Source organism: Rhinatrema bivittatum, chromosome 1 (genome assembly GCF_901001135.1).
Source record: "Rhinatrema bivittatum chromosome 1, aRhiBiv1.1, whole genome shotgun sequence".
NCBI lineage: Eukaryota > Metazoa > Chordata > Amphibia > Gymnophiona > Rhinatrematidae > Rhinatrema > Rhinatrema bivittatum.
The window spans coordinates 83,014,775-83,030,568 of record NC_042615.1 but is presented as its reverse complement, the minus strand read 5'-3'; the positions used below and the strand labels follow the sequence as shown (position 1 = coordinate 83,030,568).

General features: G+C 41.9%; 1 protein-coding gene across 1 annotated transcript in view; it reads left to right on the top strand.

Moving 5' to 3' along the window:
* LOC115092799 (testican-3-like) overlaps positions 1-14,954 on the top strand; it is a 64,079-nt gene extending 49,125 nt beyond the window's left edge. Inside the window, exon 6 of the mRNA XM_029604123.1 lies at positions 14,376-14,954. Coding sequence (XP_029459983.1) covers positions 14,376-14,560 — 185 coding nt within the window. The 3' untranslated portion in view covers positions 14,561-14,954. The remainder of the gene's footprint in view (positions 1-14,375) is intronic.
* The last annotated feature ends 840 nt before the right edge of the window (positions 14,955-15,794 follow it).

The window sequence follows — 15,794 nt, the reverse complement described above, 5'->3', positions numbered from 1 at the left end:
GTTTCCGTACGGAAAATGGCGCCGGCAGGAGATCGACTGCAGGAGGTCGTTCAGCGTGGGTTCCGGCGCCTCGCTGAATGACCTCCTGCAGTCGATCTCCTGCCGGCGCCATTTTCCGTACGAAAACGATTTGCGGCGGGAAATCGCTCCCTGACCCCCGCTGGACCTCCAGGAACTTTTGGCCAGCTTGTGGGGGTCTCCTGACCCCCACGAGACTTGCCAAAAGTCCAGCGGGGGTCCGGAAGGACCTCCTGCCGTCCAATCGTGTTCGTCTATGGCCGCCGCCATTTTTCGCCGCCATTTTGGAAAATGGCGCCGGCTGAAGACAACAAGATTGAGGAGCAGGAGCCCGTTCCGGACCGCTGCCGTTCCGGACTGCTGCTGGACCCGCAGGTTATTTAACTCATTTGGGGGGGGTTCGGGAGGGTGGGGGATTTAATTTAAAGGGTCGGGGGGGGGTTTTTAGGGGGTTTTAATGTGCCGGCTCACGATTCTAACGATTTATAACGATAAATCGTTAGAATCTCTATTGTATTGTGTTCCATAACGGTTTAAGACGATATTAAAATTATCGGACGATAATTTTAATCGTCCTAAAACGATTCACATCCCTAGAATGTAGACCCTTGATCAAAACCCTATCTCACCATGTCAAAGCTGGAGAGCAGCAGCAATTCAGTGCTGTGATGCTTCATGAACGTAAATTGAAATTGGTTAATGATATTATTAGAGTCAATTAAGTTGCAGAGTTGGTGCAGAACTGCAGTTTCTAAGCCTTTGGCCATGAAAGATAGTGAGGAGATTGGGTGGTAATTGGAGATGAGAGTAAGATCGCTGAATGTTTTTCTAATTATGGGCCAGACTGAGGCTTGTTTTAGTAGGTCAGGGTCGACACAAGCCTCAGTCTGGTCCATAATTAGAAAAACATTGTTGTGGTGATGAATTAATTAACTTAGTAATGAACAGAAAAATATCAAGTTTAATCAGTTTAAATTGTATAGTATGGCATGGGTTAAGGGGATTAGATGATGATTTAAGGTTACTGATAATCTCAATAATATCAGATGCTGTGATGTGGTCAAAATGTTCCCAGGTTGTTGCAGGTGGACTTTTGTATACATTTACATGCAATTGTTAATTACTTGCAAATTTGTGCATACCATCCAGTAACATGCATCCACAACCCACAACTTTTGGTTCTTCAGGAGTGTGTTATTCCAGCAATGTCGACATCTGCATGCCAGCCGAACTTCACCACCAGGGATGTTGCTCACCTGACATCCCTGATGTTGGAACATGAGCAGGACCTGTTCCCAATCTCTGTGTATACCGCAACCTGTGCACAACAAGCAGGCCTGGTGCATGGTGCACACAATATATTACTACAGACCTTCATACCCATGTGGAGTAAGCAGAATATGGGTAGTAAGAATGTGCTGGGAATCACTAAGGTAGCTCTAGGAGTGTGGTGGAGGGTTCAGGTAAGGATATGAATGGGGGTCACTAGGGGTGATCTAGGGGTATTGGGGTGGGGGTGATGTAAAGATATGCATGGGAGGGTCACTTGTGCCTGGATTTGTCAAAATGCACTAAATATCGCCTGCGATAGAAAAAGGGGCATGTTTTAACGCAAATTGCGCTAATACCTATGCAAAGAGCTAAATTACCGCAAAGGGTGATAACTTTTTCATATTTCCTACATACAACCATTGGGGGACCATGTTTACTATGAGAGAGAGAGAGAGTTTCCTCACTCCGAGGGTCATCAAATCTTCACAAGAGAGCACTGTTCTGTTCGTATGTCTCACTTTGAATGTCAAAGTGGCCCCTAACCCCTACACTAATACCTAAACCTCACCTCGAGTTACTAGGTGGGCCTCCCATAGAGATATAAATACCTATCTAGGGTGCAGGCATTAAGGTTAGGCTCTTTCCTGGGACAGTGGCTAATGGTGCTGTCCTGACCTGCCCCAAACCTGGCAGTTCTGCATGTACTGGGGTTTACGCATGTGGCTGGGCCCATTGTAAAATGTGCGTGGCAAGCACAAGACCTGGTCCCGTACGTACACCCCAAAACCTTTGTGCCTAGCCCTTTGAAAATTTACTTGTAAATGAATAGATACCAGGCTACTAATCCTTATTGATTAATAGCAGTTTATGGAACTTATCCAAACCTTTTTTAAACCCAGCTACACTAATTGCCATAACCACATCTTCTGGCATTGAATTGCAGAGCTTACTTATGCATTGAGTGAAAAATAATTTTCTTTGATTTGTTTTAAATGAGCTACTTTCTAATTTCATGGATTGCCCCCTAGTTCTTGTATTATCCGTTAGAGTAAAAAACTGATTCATATTTACCCGTTCAAGTCCTTTCATGATTTTGTAGACTCTATCATAATGAAAACCAGTAATCCAACACTACAGGGACCAATCACCTCCCCTAAGGGCACCAGATTTTAATGCAGCCAAGATACAAGCAGAGGTTATGTGTATAATGTTTCTAGTATTTGAGATATCCCCTTAAATAAAATCACAGCACAGAGTTATTAGGAGCATACATGAGGTGGCATTTTCAGAATCCTTACACTTTAAAATATAGTGTTTGGGTAATTGCCAGGTTCTTGTGACCTGGTTTGGCCTCTGTTGGAAACAGGATGCTGGGCTTGATAGACCCTTGGTCTGACCCAGCATGACAATTTCTTATGTTCTTATGTGTGATACAAATGGCTGGGAACTGCATTAACGTGAAGCAGACTGAGGCTTAAAGTTACCTGCATGTCCCATAGACTTCTGATGTAACAAAAGCAGATTTAGCCTTAAATCTGCTGTCTGATTTATGGCCAGCACTCTCCATGGATGAAATGGATATCATTACAGGTACGGCCATGATGTTTTTCAGCAGCTTCCCCTCTACCAAGCCCTTCTGAGACTTATCCATAAACTCCTCTCAAAGTGAACTCTGTCCACTCGAAGACTGCTTTCCTTTTGTTGTATAGTACTTCCAGTATCCACTGTTTTTAGAGAACACAAAGACCAAAGGCCCCAGCTGAGAACAATCAGTCTATCCTTGGTGATTAAATTAATTGGCCCTCTCATCCACTTCCACCACAGGTAAACAGTATGGACTAAAATATTGAATACATATAAGGCTATAATCAGAGCAGATCTAGAACCTGGAGCTTGGTTTGAAGTGTATTTTTTACCAGCAATTTCACATTCACATTTATTTCATAATAGAAAGGATTCGAAGGCTAGAAGAAATGACTGAGTAAAGAATATCTATTCAGGGTATATTATAAGTGTTGCGTCTGTCGCTGCTCGATGCCCTCACTACGCCCTCCTTACCACTGTGGCGACTCCCTCCAGGCCTGATGGACGGTTTGCACCGCGGTGTCTTCTTGCCGTCTCCCTCCGGCGTCCCCAGAGCGGTACGACACTGTGGATCCACCTTGTCCCTGATGACATAGGGCACGCGCGCACACACGCCGAATAATGTACCAGCAAGGGCGCGAACCTCAGGGGCATCCCCCTGAACTGACGCCATCCTCTTCCAATATAAAAGGTCTCAGTATTTGCTAATGAAGTGAGTTAGCAAGGATTCGTCCAAGCTACTCTGCCTCCTCAGACTTACCAGGGGTACCTGCTCCTCGGGGGCCTCGCTCTCTTTTCTCTATTTCAGATTGCCGATAGGAACCAGTACTCGCTCCTCGAGGGCCCATGTTCCTGAACACTCTGAAGATTCTCTACTACCTGGAAGCTATTAGAGATACAGACAATTGTGAGTTACCATCGCTCTCTCAGATCTTTCCCTGGAACCAGGTACTCGCTCCTCGAGGGCCTAACCCTTTCCAGCTTCTGAGCTTTCTAAGGACCTTATGTGAGATCTGTCATCCAGTTCTGGCTATGAACACAGCATACCCTGTCTACTCACTATCTATAGTTTCTCTACAGCTCAGCAACCCTGGGATCGCTGTTCCAGTGCCTGAGGGACTCTAGCCCTGCCGGGTATATCAGCTCACTACTGCTACCTCTGGTGGTTCTACTAACTTGTCTAATAAAAGAATTATCTGTGTCTGTCTCCGTACTCAAGCCTAGCCGGTGGTCCCTCTCAGGATATCCTCCTGGGGGCGCAGTCATCTGCCATCGGCCCAAGGATTCACCTATCTACATTCCTCTACAGCTGAGTGTCCTCTCTAAGCACTCCGCTGGTAACAGATGGCTACTCCTTCTCTACCAGGAGTCTTCAGCAACAGATTCATTACAGTTTGTTACTGCTCCCTCTACAGGTGCTGAGCATATCAGTTTACTAACTTCTCCTTCCTCAGGAATAGATTATAACAGCTTGCTAACTCTTCCCCTTCATAGGAGTATAACCATAACAGATTGCTAGCTCCTCCCTCCAGAGGAGCTCGCTCATAATAAGATCGCTAACTCCTCCTACCACAGGAGCAGATTCCTAACAGAATGCTAACTCCCTAGCAGAACCATAACAATAAGCCCCAGGTCATAGATGAAAAGACAATTAGATTCATTCAGCCAAACAGAAGGTCAATTTCCAGATGGTGTGAAATACTAGTTCACAGGGAATAAAGACTTATATTAAGGCATACATTCCATGTTATCCTAACTTGAAAACCAGACCTTGTGGTGGTGACAGAGCAGAAGGCTCCATGGCATCTGGGACATGTAGGTCCAATCCAGGGTTTACTCACATTGAGAACTTTATGAAGAAATAGTGGACGAGATCCTAAAATCCCAGAGCAGATAGATCCATCTGTTATCCAAAAATACAGGTCAATAAAATATGCATGTGTAAGGTACACATATTTATGCTAGTAATAACAAATATGTGTATATAAGCAATTTTAATTTTGTATTTGTGCAATTCTTTTCAAGTATACAATCCCCTGTATGCACACAAGTACATGCAATTTAGGCATGCATACCAGTATAAACGTTTCCACTCACAGCATGTCTTCTTGCTTGCCTCATGTCCCAAGGAAGAGGAGCGCTCATCAGAAAATTACCCCCTTAATGCCAGAAATTCAGTTTACAAAATTTTTATATACATGCAGTTACATTTTATTTTTAAAAATTGGCACCTAAATTTAGGGAATGTATTTTTAACTTTATTTTATTTCACCATAACAAAACACAAAAACTTTGCATCAAAATACGAACAGGAAGTAAAAGGAAAAAATGAAATAAACAACAAGCTAATTTACTTAATTTCCAAATATTACTACCCTATTCTTCAAAACAGCAAGGAAACTTTGGAAGAAGGAGAGAAAAGAGCAGAATATAAGAAAATACAAATATACAAGAAAGACCTTATTGGGAAGCCTGCTGGTTCAAATTGGGAGCTATAAAAATTGTTAGTACCCTTCTAGCATCTATAAAGGACGTAAGTTGTTCAGGAAAACAACCTCTCTGTACTTGACAAAACATTTACAAGGGTAATGCAAAATACAGGAAGCTCCAAAAGCCAAAGTGTCCTGTCTAAGAGCAAGAAATCCTCTTCTCCTCTTTTGAGTGATCCTCGATAGATCCAGGAAATTCTTACTACTTGGCCAAAGATATTTGCCTTTAAACTCCTGAATATAAGGACATAACTTTACTTTAATCTGAATCAGTTGCAAAGGAAGCAAGTAAGGTAGCATATTCAGTTAGCTCAGACCCAGATATTTCCAAGAATTCTGTGAAATTGATCATAACAAGAGAATTAGGAGCATCATGATTTAGTTGGACATTTGAGCGGAGGGATGATGAAGGAAAAAATGCCTTAATAATAGGAGGAACTGTCACCAGAGTCACCAGAGGAAGTTTCCCCATAATTTTAGGGAAATTCAAGATATGGAGATTAAGGTGCCTTGAGGCATTTTCCAGTACCTCAACCCTTCAAGAGAGAGTACTCCATTCTTGGATCATGGTAGCATGAACACCATGAATTTTCTCAATCTCCTGTTTGAGAACAAGAAACTTATATTCATGCTCTAGTAATTGTGAATCATGTCAGGAAATCGTGGCTTCCAATTTAGAGGTAAGAGATTCCAATGTAATTTCTGAAGCAATCAACACTTGCCCAAACCTTGTGATAAGTTCCCACAAAGACTCGAGCGTGACCACTGCAAGTTTAGCCAACAACTTAGGGAATTCTACCACAGATTGTTCATCTGCAAGTCCAAGGCTGATACCAGCTTCAGTGGAATCAATGAAGACAAATACATCTGCAGCAGAGTGGCCTTCATCCAGGGGGAGTCACATCAGCAGACTGAAGAGATGGAAGACTAGATGCCAAAATCTCCATTGCCCCCACCCACACAAGCGCTAGTTGAACATCATCGTCCTTCACCTCTGCAACCTTCTGGGAATGATAGTGTTTCACCACAGGTGGGAAATATTGATGGTTGGGGCTGAAGGAAATCTCTCCTAGCAATATAAGTGCTCCTCCACTGAGACTCGCAATGTGGATCTCACCACCTGAAGAATCAGGAGCCTGGGACATAAAGGAAGTTATTAACTGCTGGTCAACAAGGTGAGATGGTTCAGCAGGGAAAATCCTCACCTTCCTCTTACTATTAGGAGCCATAAATGTGAAAGTCCAGAAAAGGAAACTTCGGTCCCAAGAAACAAACTGGAAGACGGTCTGTCAAAGCCAGAAGGCAAAACAAGAGCAAGACAGACCCATCGCCTTAGGTTGGAGATTTTTTATTGGCACAATATTGCAGTGGTTATGAAAGCTCAACTCTGGCAGAGTTTCGCACAATGGCTGCGTCAGGGGCCTTTCAAGAGTCAATAACTTCTAATATTGCATATTTATCATTGAGGTGTATCTGGTCAATGAACAAAATTAATATTGTATCACAGTGCTATTTTGGATAAATCATCACTCACAATAAATAGTGCAGAGAATTTCTCCAATGTATCTCACTATATGCGGCAACCAATAATTGCCGTGTGATGTATCTCCACCATAGCTCACTATATCCATAAGGGTCTGTCTTGCTCTTGTTTTTCAAAAAAGGAAACTGAGTTAGGCACAGAAACTCTTCATGTCCATCTTAATGTGGCCATCTTGCTCTCTCCCCCCAACCCTGATTTAGTGGAATTTTCAGCAAAAAATATTCCTTTACCTGTGCAGCCATAGAATTAGGTCACTCACCCTGTTTTGAAAAATGGTATTACACTTAACGTTAGTTGGATAAGTGTATTGTCCGTAGGCCATGGAACCCAAGCCGCAGCTGGCGCCCTTTACCTCCACCCTAAGATGGCAATGCTATGTTCCTGCTCCTGTCTGGGCGGTCCCTTGATGGCTCCACTTCCTCTCTACACTATGGTGAGAATCTTTGCAGCACACCGATGATGTCAGCAGCTCTGCCGCATAAGATTTCCCCAGTCCTTTCCTGCACTGCCTCTGAAACAGGTTTTCCCAGCATCTTGTTGATGAGTTTGTTCCTGGATTCCTGCATTGCTTCCAGTCCCTGCCTTGCCTCCAGCCCCAGCCCCACCTGTTCCCAATTCTCACAAGCTCCTTTGATTCCCTTTTTGCTGCTGACCTGGCACAGACATTGATCTTGCCTGATTGCCACCTGTCCAGATCTTCACTTGTTCATTAGATTCTGCTTGTATGCTGCCTGCCTCAACCTTGGACCTAATCTTTTCTTCCCTTTGTGTCACTGGTCCTAACCTAAAAATGATCCTGGACTTTGCCTTCACCTCACCCCCATCTCAGCTGCTGCCTGCTTTGTTTATGCAATCCAAGTAGTGTCAACTCCGCAAGCAGTTCCAGGGCTCACATCTACAGGCCATGATACTATGTTCTCTCATTTTTAGAACCAACCTGGTAATCCTTTCTCCTATTTGCCCCACTGTAAAAAGTAAAGAAAGATCCCACAGCAGCTCTGGTTCTATTCCCACCTGTCCTGATATAAATATAAAAGGAGATCCCACCACAGCTCATGATCCTACTCCCACCTGCCCTGATGTACTTTAAAAAAAAAAGTTGCCAATAGATCAGTTCCGGACATCAAGGTGGTAGGAGATAAGACTAGATACAAAGTACCTTCAGAATTTGCACTTTCAATTTATACATGCAAAAATTGCCTGCAAAGCAATAGCACATAGACTCGTAATTTAAATCACAAAGGCTGATATACTATTAAGCTGCACTGATGTTTGCTGTGGGAAGCCAAGTGGTGTTTCCCAGGCTGGAGGCACAAAGCCACACAGACTCCAGCCTTTTCTTATGCAGATAAAACTTTATTCAAGTTGCAGCACTTCACTACAATAGAAAGACTGCCTACCTTTGCAGTATACTTCCCACTCCAAGGGCTTTGAGTCAGCATAGATTTACAGGAGCTGCCTCTCTTGGAGATGTAGGGGCCTCCTGAACCTAACTGGGCTAGCAATCTTATGCTCCCCAGCTGGTCCCTCCCTCAGGCCTCTCCCTGCCCCAGCAGGATCCCTTCCACAGAGCTCTCAACCTCTTTGATTTAAGGGGAACTAGGCCTCTAGTCTGATCCTGCACATTGAACAAGAAGAAAAACAGGGTGACTCCACTACATTCACAATCACCTTAATGTGCATTAAAAGTGCTGTTAACATGCATTATGCCATTTCACTGGTAAACAAATTTCTGGGAACATTTTGTTTCCTCCACAACCTTCAGTGAAACAAGTAGATTTTAACAAGCGGAATACAAATATGCATTTATTATATCTATATCACATACCATTTGCCAGAAAAGTGTGATATACATTAAGTATTGTTATGTGTCTGTAGGGCATAAGCTATAATGGCAATATTGGCACCAGAAAACAAAACTAAAAATGTTTTGCCACAGATTTTCATTTGTAATCACTGTCTGATGCTTCGCTGATGAGAGTCCAACAATAGTCACCCAGCATGGAGGGGTTCTCCTTGCCTTGATAATGTTTCTCCATTTTGACAATGTCTTGAAACCTTTCACCATGTTCATCACTCACAGCGCCAAGGTTGCGTGGGAAGAAGTCCAAGTGGGAATGAAGAAAATGTATCTTCAATGACATGTTGCACTTCATCAATTTGTATGCCTGAAGCAGATTTTCAACCTGTTCGACATAGTCTGCTGCCTTATAGTTGCCTAGAAAGTTACATACGAATTCTTGAAGGCTGTCCATGCAACACTTTCTGTACCTTGCAGAAGACCATCAAAGTGGCTGTCCTTCATCACAGCTCGGATTTGTGGGTCAACAAAATTACCTTCTTTTATCTTGGCGTCACTTATACATGGAAGCATTTGCCGCAAATAATCAAAGGCTTTAAGAACATAAGAACATGCCATACTGGGTCAGACCAAGGGTCCATCAAGCCCAGCATCCTGTTTCCAACATTGGCCAATCCAGGCCATAAGAACCTGGCAAGTACCCAAAAACCAAGTCTATTCCATGTCACCATTGCTAGTAATAGCAGTAGCTATTTTCTAATTCAACTTAATTAATAGCAGGTAATGGACTTCTCCACCAAGAACTTATCCAATCATTTTTTTAAACACAGATATACTAACTGCACTAACCACATCTTCTGGCAACAAATTCCAGAATTTAATTGTGTGTTGAATGAAAAAGAACTTTCTCTGATTAGTTTTAAATGTGCCACACGCTAACTTCATGGAATGTCCCCTAAGCTTTCTGTTATCTGAAAGAGTAAATAACTGATTCACATCTACCCATTCTAGACTTTGCTTGTTCATTGTCTTAACAAAGTTTTTCATCAGCCCAAGTTTGATGTGCAAAAGTGGAAGAATATCTTACTTGAGTTGTGCACAACATTCTTCTGCCCTGGAACCAACTTCTTGAGGAGAGGCCAGACTTTTCTGACGTAATGCAAATCTCTCGCTCAACAGTCCCACTTACAAAGGAAGCAATAGTACTTGGCGTAACCAAGCTGCAGACCCAGTAGAATTGCAACTACCTTGAGATCACCACACAAATTCCAGTTGTACCTCAAGTACTCAATGTGTTTCAGCAGTAGCTGCATGTTCTCATATGTTTCTTTCATATGAACGGCATGTCCGACAGGTATTGATGGGTAGATATTGCCGTTGTGCAGCAAAACAGCCTTCAAACTTAAAATTGATGAATCAATAAACATTTGCCATTCTGTTGGGTCATGGTCACATCCGAGAGTACAAAACAATCCATTGATGACACAGCAAAAAGTCAGACTGTCTACTTGGTTGAAATATTTTGTCAAATCTTCATGATGGTTGCGAAATACTGAAATTTTCATATCAGATGACAAAAGATTCCATCCTTGCAGCCTTGACCCAAGCAGCTCCACATGACTCTTCAATAAAGTCAAATCTCTGACCAGATCATTCAGCTTTGACTGAGATATTAAATGAGGATTGCTGGATGTTGATGGCACAAAGTCAGGATCAGCCGCAGCTTTCATCTGCGATGGCTTGCCATCATCGCCTACCTCCTCATCCTCTTCATCAAATGTCCACACCTCTGGTGATTTTGGAACAGGAAGACTGTCGTCATGCAGCACTGGTCTCATTGCCGATCCAAGTTTATGGTACTCAATAAACTTCCTGTTCTTTGATGAGTATCCTGACACATTTGCCATGCAGAAGTAACAGTCAGTTATATGATAAGAACATAAGAAATTGCCATGCTGGGTCAGACCAAGGGTCCATCAAGCCCAGCATCCTGTTTCCAACAGAGGCCAAACCAGGCCACAAGAACCTGGCAATTACCCAAACACTAAGAAGATCCCATGCCACTGATGCAATTAATAGCAGTGGCTATTCCCTAAGTAAATTTGATTAATAGCCGTTAATGGACTACTCCTCCAAGAACTTATCCAAACCTTTTTTGAACCCAGCTACACTAACTGCACTAACCACATTCTCTGGCAACAAATTCCAGAGCTTTATTATGCATTGAGTGAAAAAGAATTTTCTCCGATTAGTCTTAAATGTGCTACTTGCTAACTTCATGGAATGCCCCCTAGTCCTTCTATTATTCGAAAGTGTAAATAACTGATTCACATCTACCTGTTCAAGACCTCTCATGATCTTAAAGACCTCTATCATATCCCCCCTCAGACATCTCTTCTCCAAGCTGAACAGCCCTAACCTCTTCAGCCTATCCTCATAGGGGAGCTGTTCCCTCCATATCATTGGGATGGCAAATGGCATGGATGGTCACACACCTTTCAGCCAAGCTCACAGACTACTGGCACAAGATGCTCAACATATATGAAGAGCCCATGCTCTGTCCTGGTCACCAATTTTGCACCCGAAGTATAACTCATATGCCTTCTTAATGAGTGCAGTCATACTCCTTTTCTATGCTTTCAGAGTAAACTCACCACAGATATAACAAAACGTGTCACGGCTATTACGACATTGGTGCGACATTTCATAAAGTATATGAAATTAAATCCACAAGCTTTAACTCAACAGTTTTAGTGATACATTTGTTCATTCACACAGATGTTGCATAGGAGACAACTCATTGCTGCTGCTTATATAAAGCTGTGTCGTCATGGAAACAAGTTGGAATCTTGCAGCCAAGCTGGGGCTTGCCCGAGCAAGTTCTGGCTTGATCAGGCAGAGTTTCTTGGTGTATTTTTTAAAAAGTTAGTCTCTGTTACATGTTACATTGCTTATGGCCGTCAAAAATATGACATGAATTTTAAAAATCATAAAAACTACTGTCCAGCAAGAAAATATATGTACGCGAGATTATGTTTTAAAATTTCACAATTATTGTAACACAAAATTTGCCGTTTCTGAAAAACCTTATGTGACGTACACATTTTGAAGTAATATCTGTGCTCAGCATCAAAAACTCTATTTGGAACACCAAAAAACCTGAAGGAAACATGACATTAGCAGCTGCTACTTGCTCTTTTGTCGCTCATCTCCAGTAGGATTAAGAGTAATTCAATTAAACGTTTTCACAATTGCCCCTTTTTGGTATATACCTTTTTTAATAGACTAGACGGACTCAGTTGTTGGTATAAAATTGGCCGCAGCTTTTATTTAAACATAACGAAATAACTTTTAAATTACCCGGGCCGGCAGGGGAGGAGTTCTTCTGCTGCCCGCCGCGTGTACCAAGCAAGGCAGCCAGACGATAAGGGCCCCCCGCCTTGTTCCCGAGCAAGTGGGCCCTCGCCTCATCCACCTCCCGGCACTCACGGCTACCCCGCCATGGCGTAATGACACCAGCACCACATGTAATCCACCTGCACCGACCCGGGTACCCGCCAAAACACGAGGTAGGGAAGGACCCTTGCCTCGTGTCCCCCACTAATCCAAAGCTGCAGCCATTTTTATGGGGTTAGGGTCTCAATGGCGTCTTGTATGGTTGTCTTGAAAATGTCATATCCGATATCTGAAAGATGGATCAGGTCAGGTCTGAATAGACCTGGGGACATGTCGTCAGCCCACTGATGACGTATCTGTAATCCTCCCAAGTTTTGCAACCAGACTCCGATCTGTCTGTTAATTTTCTTCCTCCCTCGTCCCCATAGCTTTGACTGTTTCCATCTTGGTCTGTGAATGATATCTGACCAACAGACCCTTGTCCCCGGAATAGATTGAAGATGGATGTAAGGTCACTTTTGACACGCTGAATGAAGCGTCGACCTGTGGTAGTAAGCAAGTCATTGCCTCCTAAGTGGATTATTAAGATGGTGGGTGGTGCTCTGACTTCTTTAAGTTATTGTAGGGAGGGCAATAATTGATCCCATAGCATTCCGGGCTTGCCCATCCATTCGATACGCCAACCTTTTGGCGCGAGACCTAAGTGAGTTCCGTACGGTCATGCACAAGCTCTTTTTGCAGCCCATCGGACGTAAGAGTGTCCCACAATCCACTTGGCGGCGATCCGAAAAGGAGCGCTTTCGGCTAGTTGCGGCCCCTTTATGGGGCCGTTCACATCATCTGAGGGCGCCGTCGGCTCACCATACCAGCGCATTAGCTCGCCCCACCCCCCCCCCCCATTCCCCGCTGAGCTTTCCCGGCTTCGATCGCTGCCTCTCTTGCTCGCGCGCTGCCGTCATGGGTGGGCCCGAGGCAGTGACCCGAGCCCACCTAAACCTTTGTTTACCAGTGATGCATGATCGTTACTTTTACAGCATGGCATTTAGTGACTAGGATCATCAGTGCCAAATGAATGCAAAATATGTAATGGGCTGCATTAGTACATAAATCAGCTCATTAGCTATGAATGCATAATAAAATGGTATGTGTTGAACTGTTTCCATTAACATAGACTCATATCTGAAAGAAACAAAACTATAAAGGTAAAAAGTAGAAACTTAAAACTATAACGGTAAAAGGTAGAAAGGTAAAAGTTAATGTGTATTTTCAACTAAACTAAAGAAGGCAATTTTAAATGGCTGTGAGACAAGCCCTCTTTATATTTTAATTATGTAGTACTTGGTTAAGAACATTCTACTCAAGGTTTTAATGAGAAATGATAATAATATGTAAATAGAATGTTAACCCCCTTTGATCTAAGGGTTTTAAGAAGTAAGTTTGTATTATAATAGCCTGCATAAATATGTTGGCAAATACAAGTATGTTATACCAGATTTCATAGCAAATGCATGTATTTGTTCACCAAAACTACCTGCACATAATTACACATGCTAATTTGTATGCAGAATGTTTTTGTGAAACATGCATATTTTTAAAAATCCGAGAATAGATGTGTAAATTCAAACTCCTTTTCAACTCCATCTCTGGGAACACCTCCTCTCAGTCTGGGTAAACTTACATCTATACAGGACCTACATGTATGACTTTACCAGCTTATTAGGCTGATTATTTTATAACCAGCTATTTTTCAAGCATTGTTTTAATCATGGACATACACTTGAAAATTATCTTTTTAGTATTGAACTTATCTGAAGGTAAATACCTAGAAAATGGATTTCTGTGAATCTGAACATTTCTGGGTCTGGTTTACCTTCAAATATCACATATATGATGTCTTCTGGTGATTTCTTTTAAATTTTTGAGCACCATAAATCAAAAACCCTGTTCAAATAGATCTCCAATGCCACTTCTTAGTACAGACTAAGTTAATGAGAAGTAAAAAAAAAAACTGCTAGTGATAAAAAGGCTATGTAGAGCCAAACATTATAGTGGAACATGTGGAATAAGAATGCGTGAGATAGCAAGAAGGAAAGCAGAACTTCATAAAATTGTATCTCTATCCTAATTTTTGGAATTTCAAATTGGTGCAGTTGTATCTTCTCATACAAACTTGGAATTATCGTTTTGTTCAAATCTAGGTATTTAAACATATATGGTAAAAGATAAAATGTAAAAAATACCTAGAAATTTAAATGTATGTTTCTGTTTTCAGACACTGATTTGGAAGCATCAGGAGACTTTGCAAGTGGAGATTTCCATGGATGGTCAGATGATGATGATGATGATGATGATCATGATGATATGATGAATGATGAAGATGAAGCTGAAGATGATGATGAAGATGAAGGATATGATGATGAGGATGATGATGATGATGATGAGGATGGATTCATTTGACAGAACTGATATGCAATGAATTCTACCTTTTTAATGTTCACAAAGTGACATCTCATAGAAATTACTTTGCATACGATAAAGATCAAAAGGATTCTAAACAACATGTATATTTTGTATAATCATCTCAGATATTACAATTGAAGTCATAGACTTCCCTTGTTTAAATAAGAATCATTTATGTGCTTTGAGCTTTTATATGCCTTTAAAAAAAAATGTGCAAGTGTAGCCTGGAAGAAGAAGTTGAAGGTGCTTCTATCACATGAACAAAATTGCATAAGGACAACAAAACTTTTAATAACTATATGGCTAAGTATGGGAGTCATTTTCTATTGATATCGCATGCGAAAAGGGGCAGAGTTGGGACGGCAGCGGCGGCACCGGGAGAGGAGGAGTCGGGGCGGCACCAGGGCAGACGCGGCAGAAACATTGCTGGCGGCGAAAAGGTAGGAACCTTTATCGCTGCCAGTAGCGCGCCCAATAGCACCACCTTTTATGATGGCACTATTGGGTGCGAAAGCCAGCAGCAATAACACCGCGGTGGTGCGATCGCTGCTGGCTTTCGCAGGCCCGCCCCTCCGCTTCGCCCCCCTGCCCCCTCTTAGTGCCAGGATTCAGGAAGCCGCAATAGTTTATAAAATCCGGCCCTATGTTTGCCATTATTTGAAATTATAGGTGATACTAAAGGAATCGATAGATGTTTTTAAGAGATAAAATATTGACTTTCTAAAATTTTATATGATCAGAATGATCAACACCTAAATATGAATTGCATACATCATTTACATCTCAGAAGCTGTAGTTAACAAGAGCTATAGAGAAACTGGAATTCTGTCACATAATAAGAAAGTGACAGCCAATGGAAATGTGCTTGCATTTATAAGAATGATTTTAGATTTGAAATAGTAACAGATCTGACAGGGTGTTTTATAAAATAAACACATAAACAGGTATTGATTCTTGGAGATTAAAGTTTTGTTGTCCTTTTTTAAATATAGAATGTAAGAGATGAAATTTATTATGTACTTAACCAGCATGTACTGTATATTTCACAGACAATGCAAATTTACCTTTGCAATGTTCCTATAATTCTAAGAAATACAGAATCAAGTATTATATTGGAAATGTTCAGCAAACATCTGTGCAAAATGTTGCTTGGTCCAAGAGAACATTTAAAAATGATAAACCTTATTACTGATGTTCAAAGAAGAAATCCACATTTTAATTAAAATGTTTT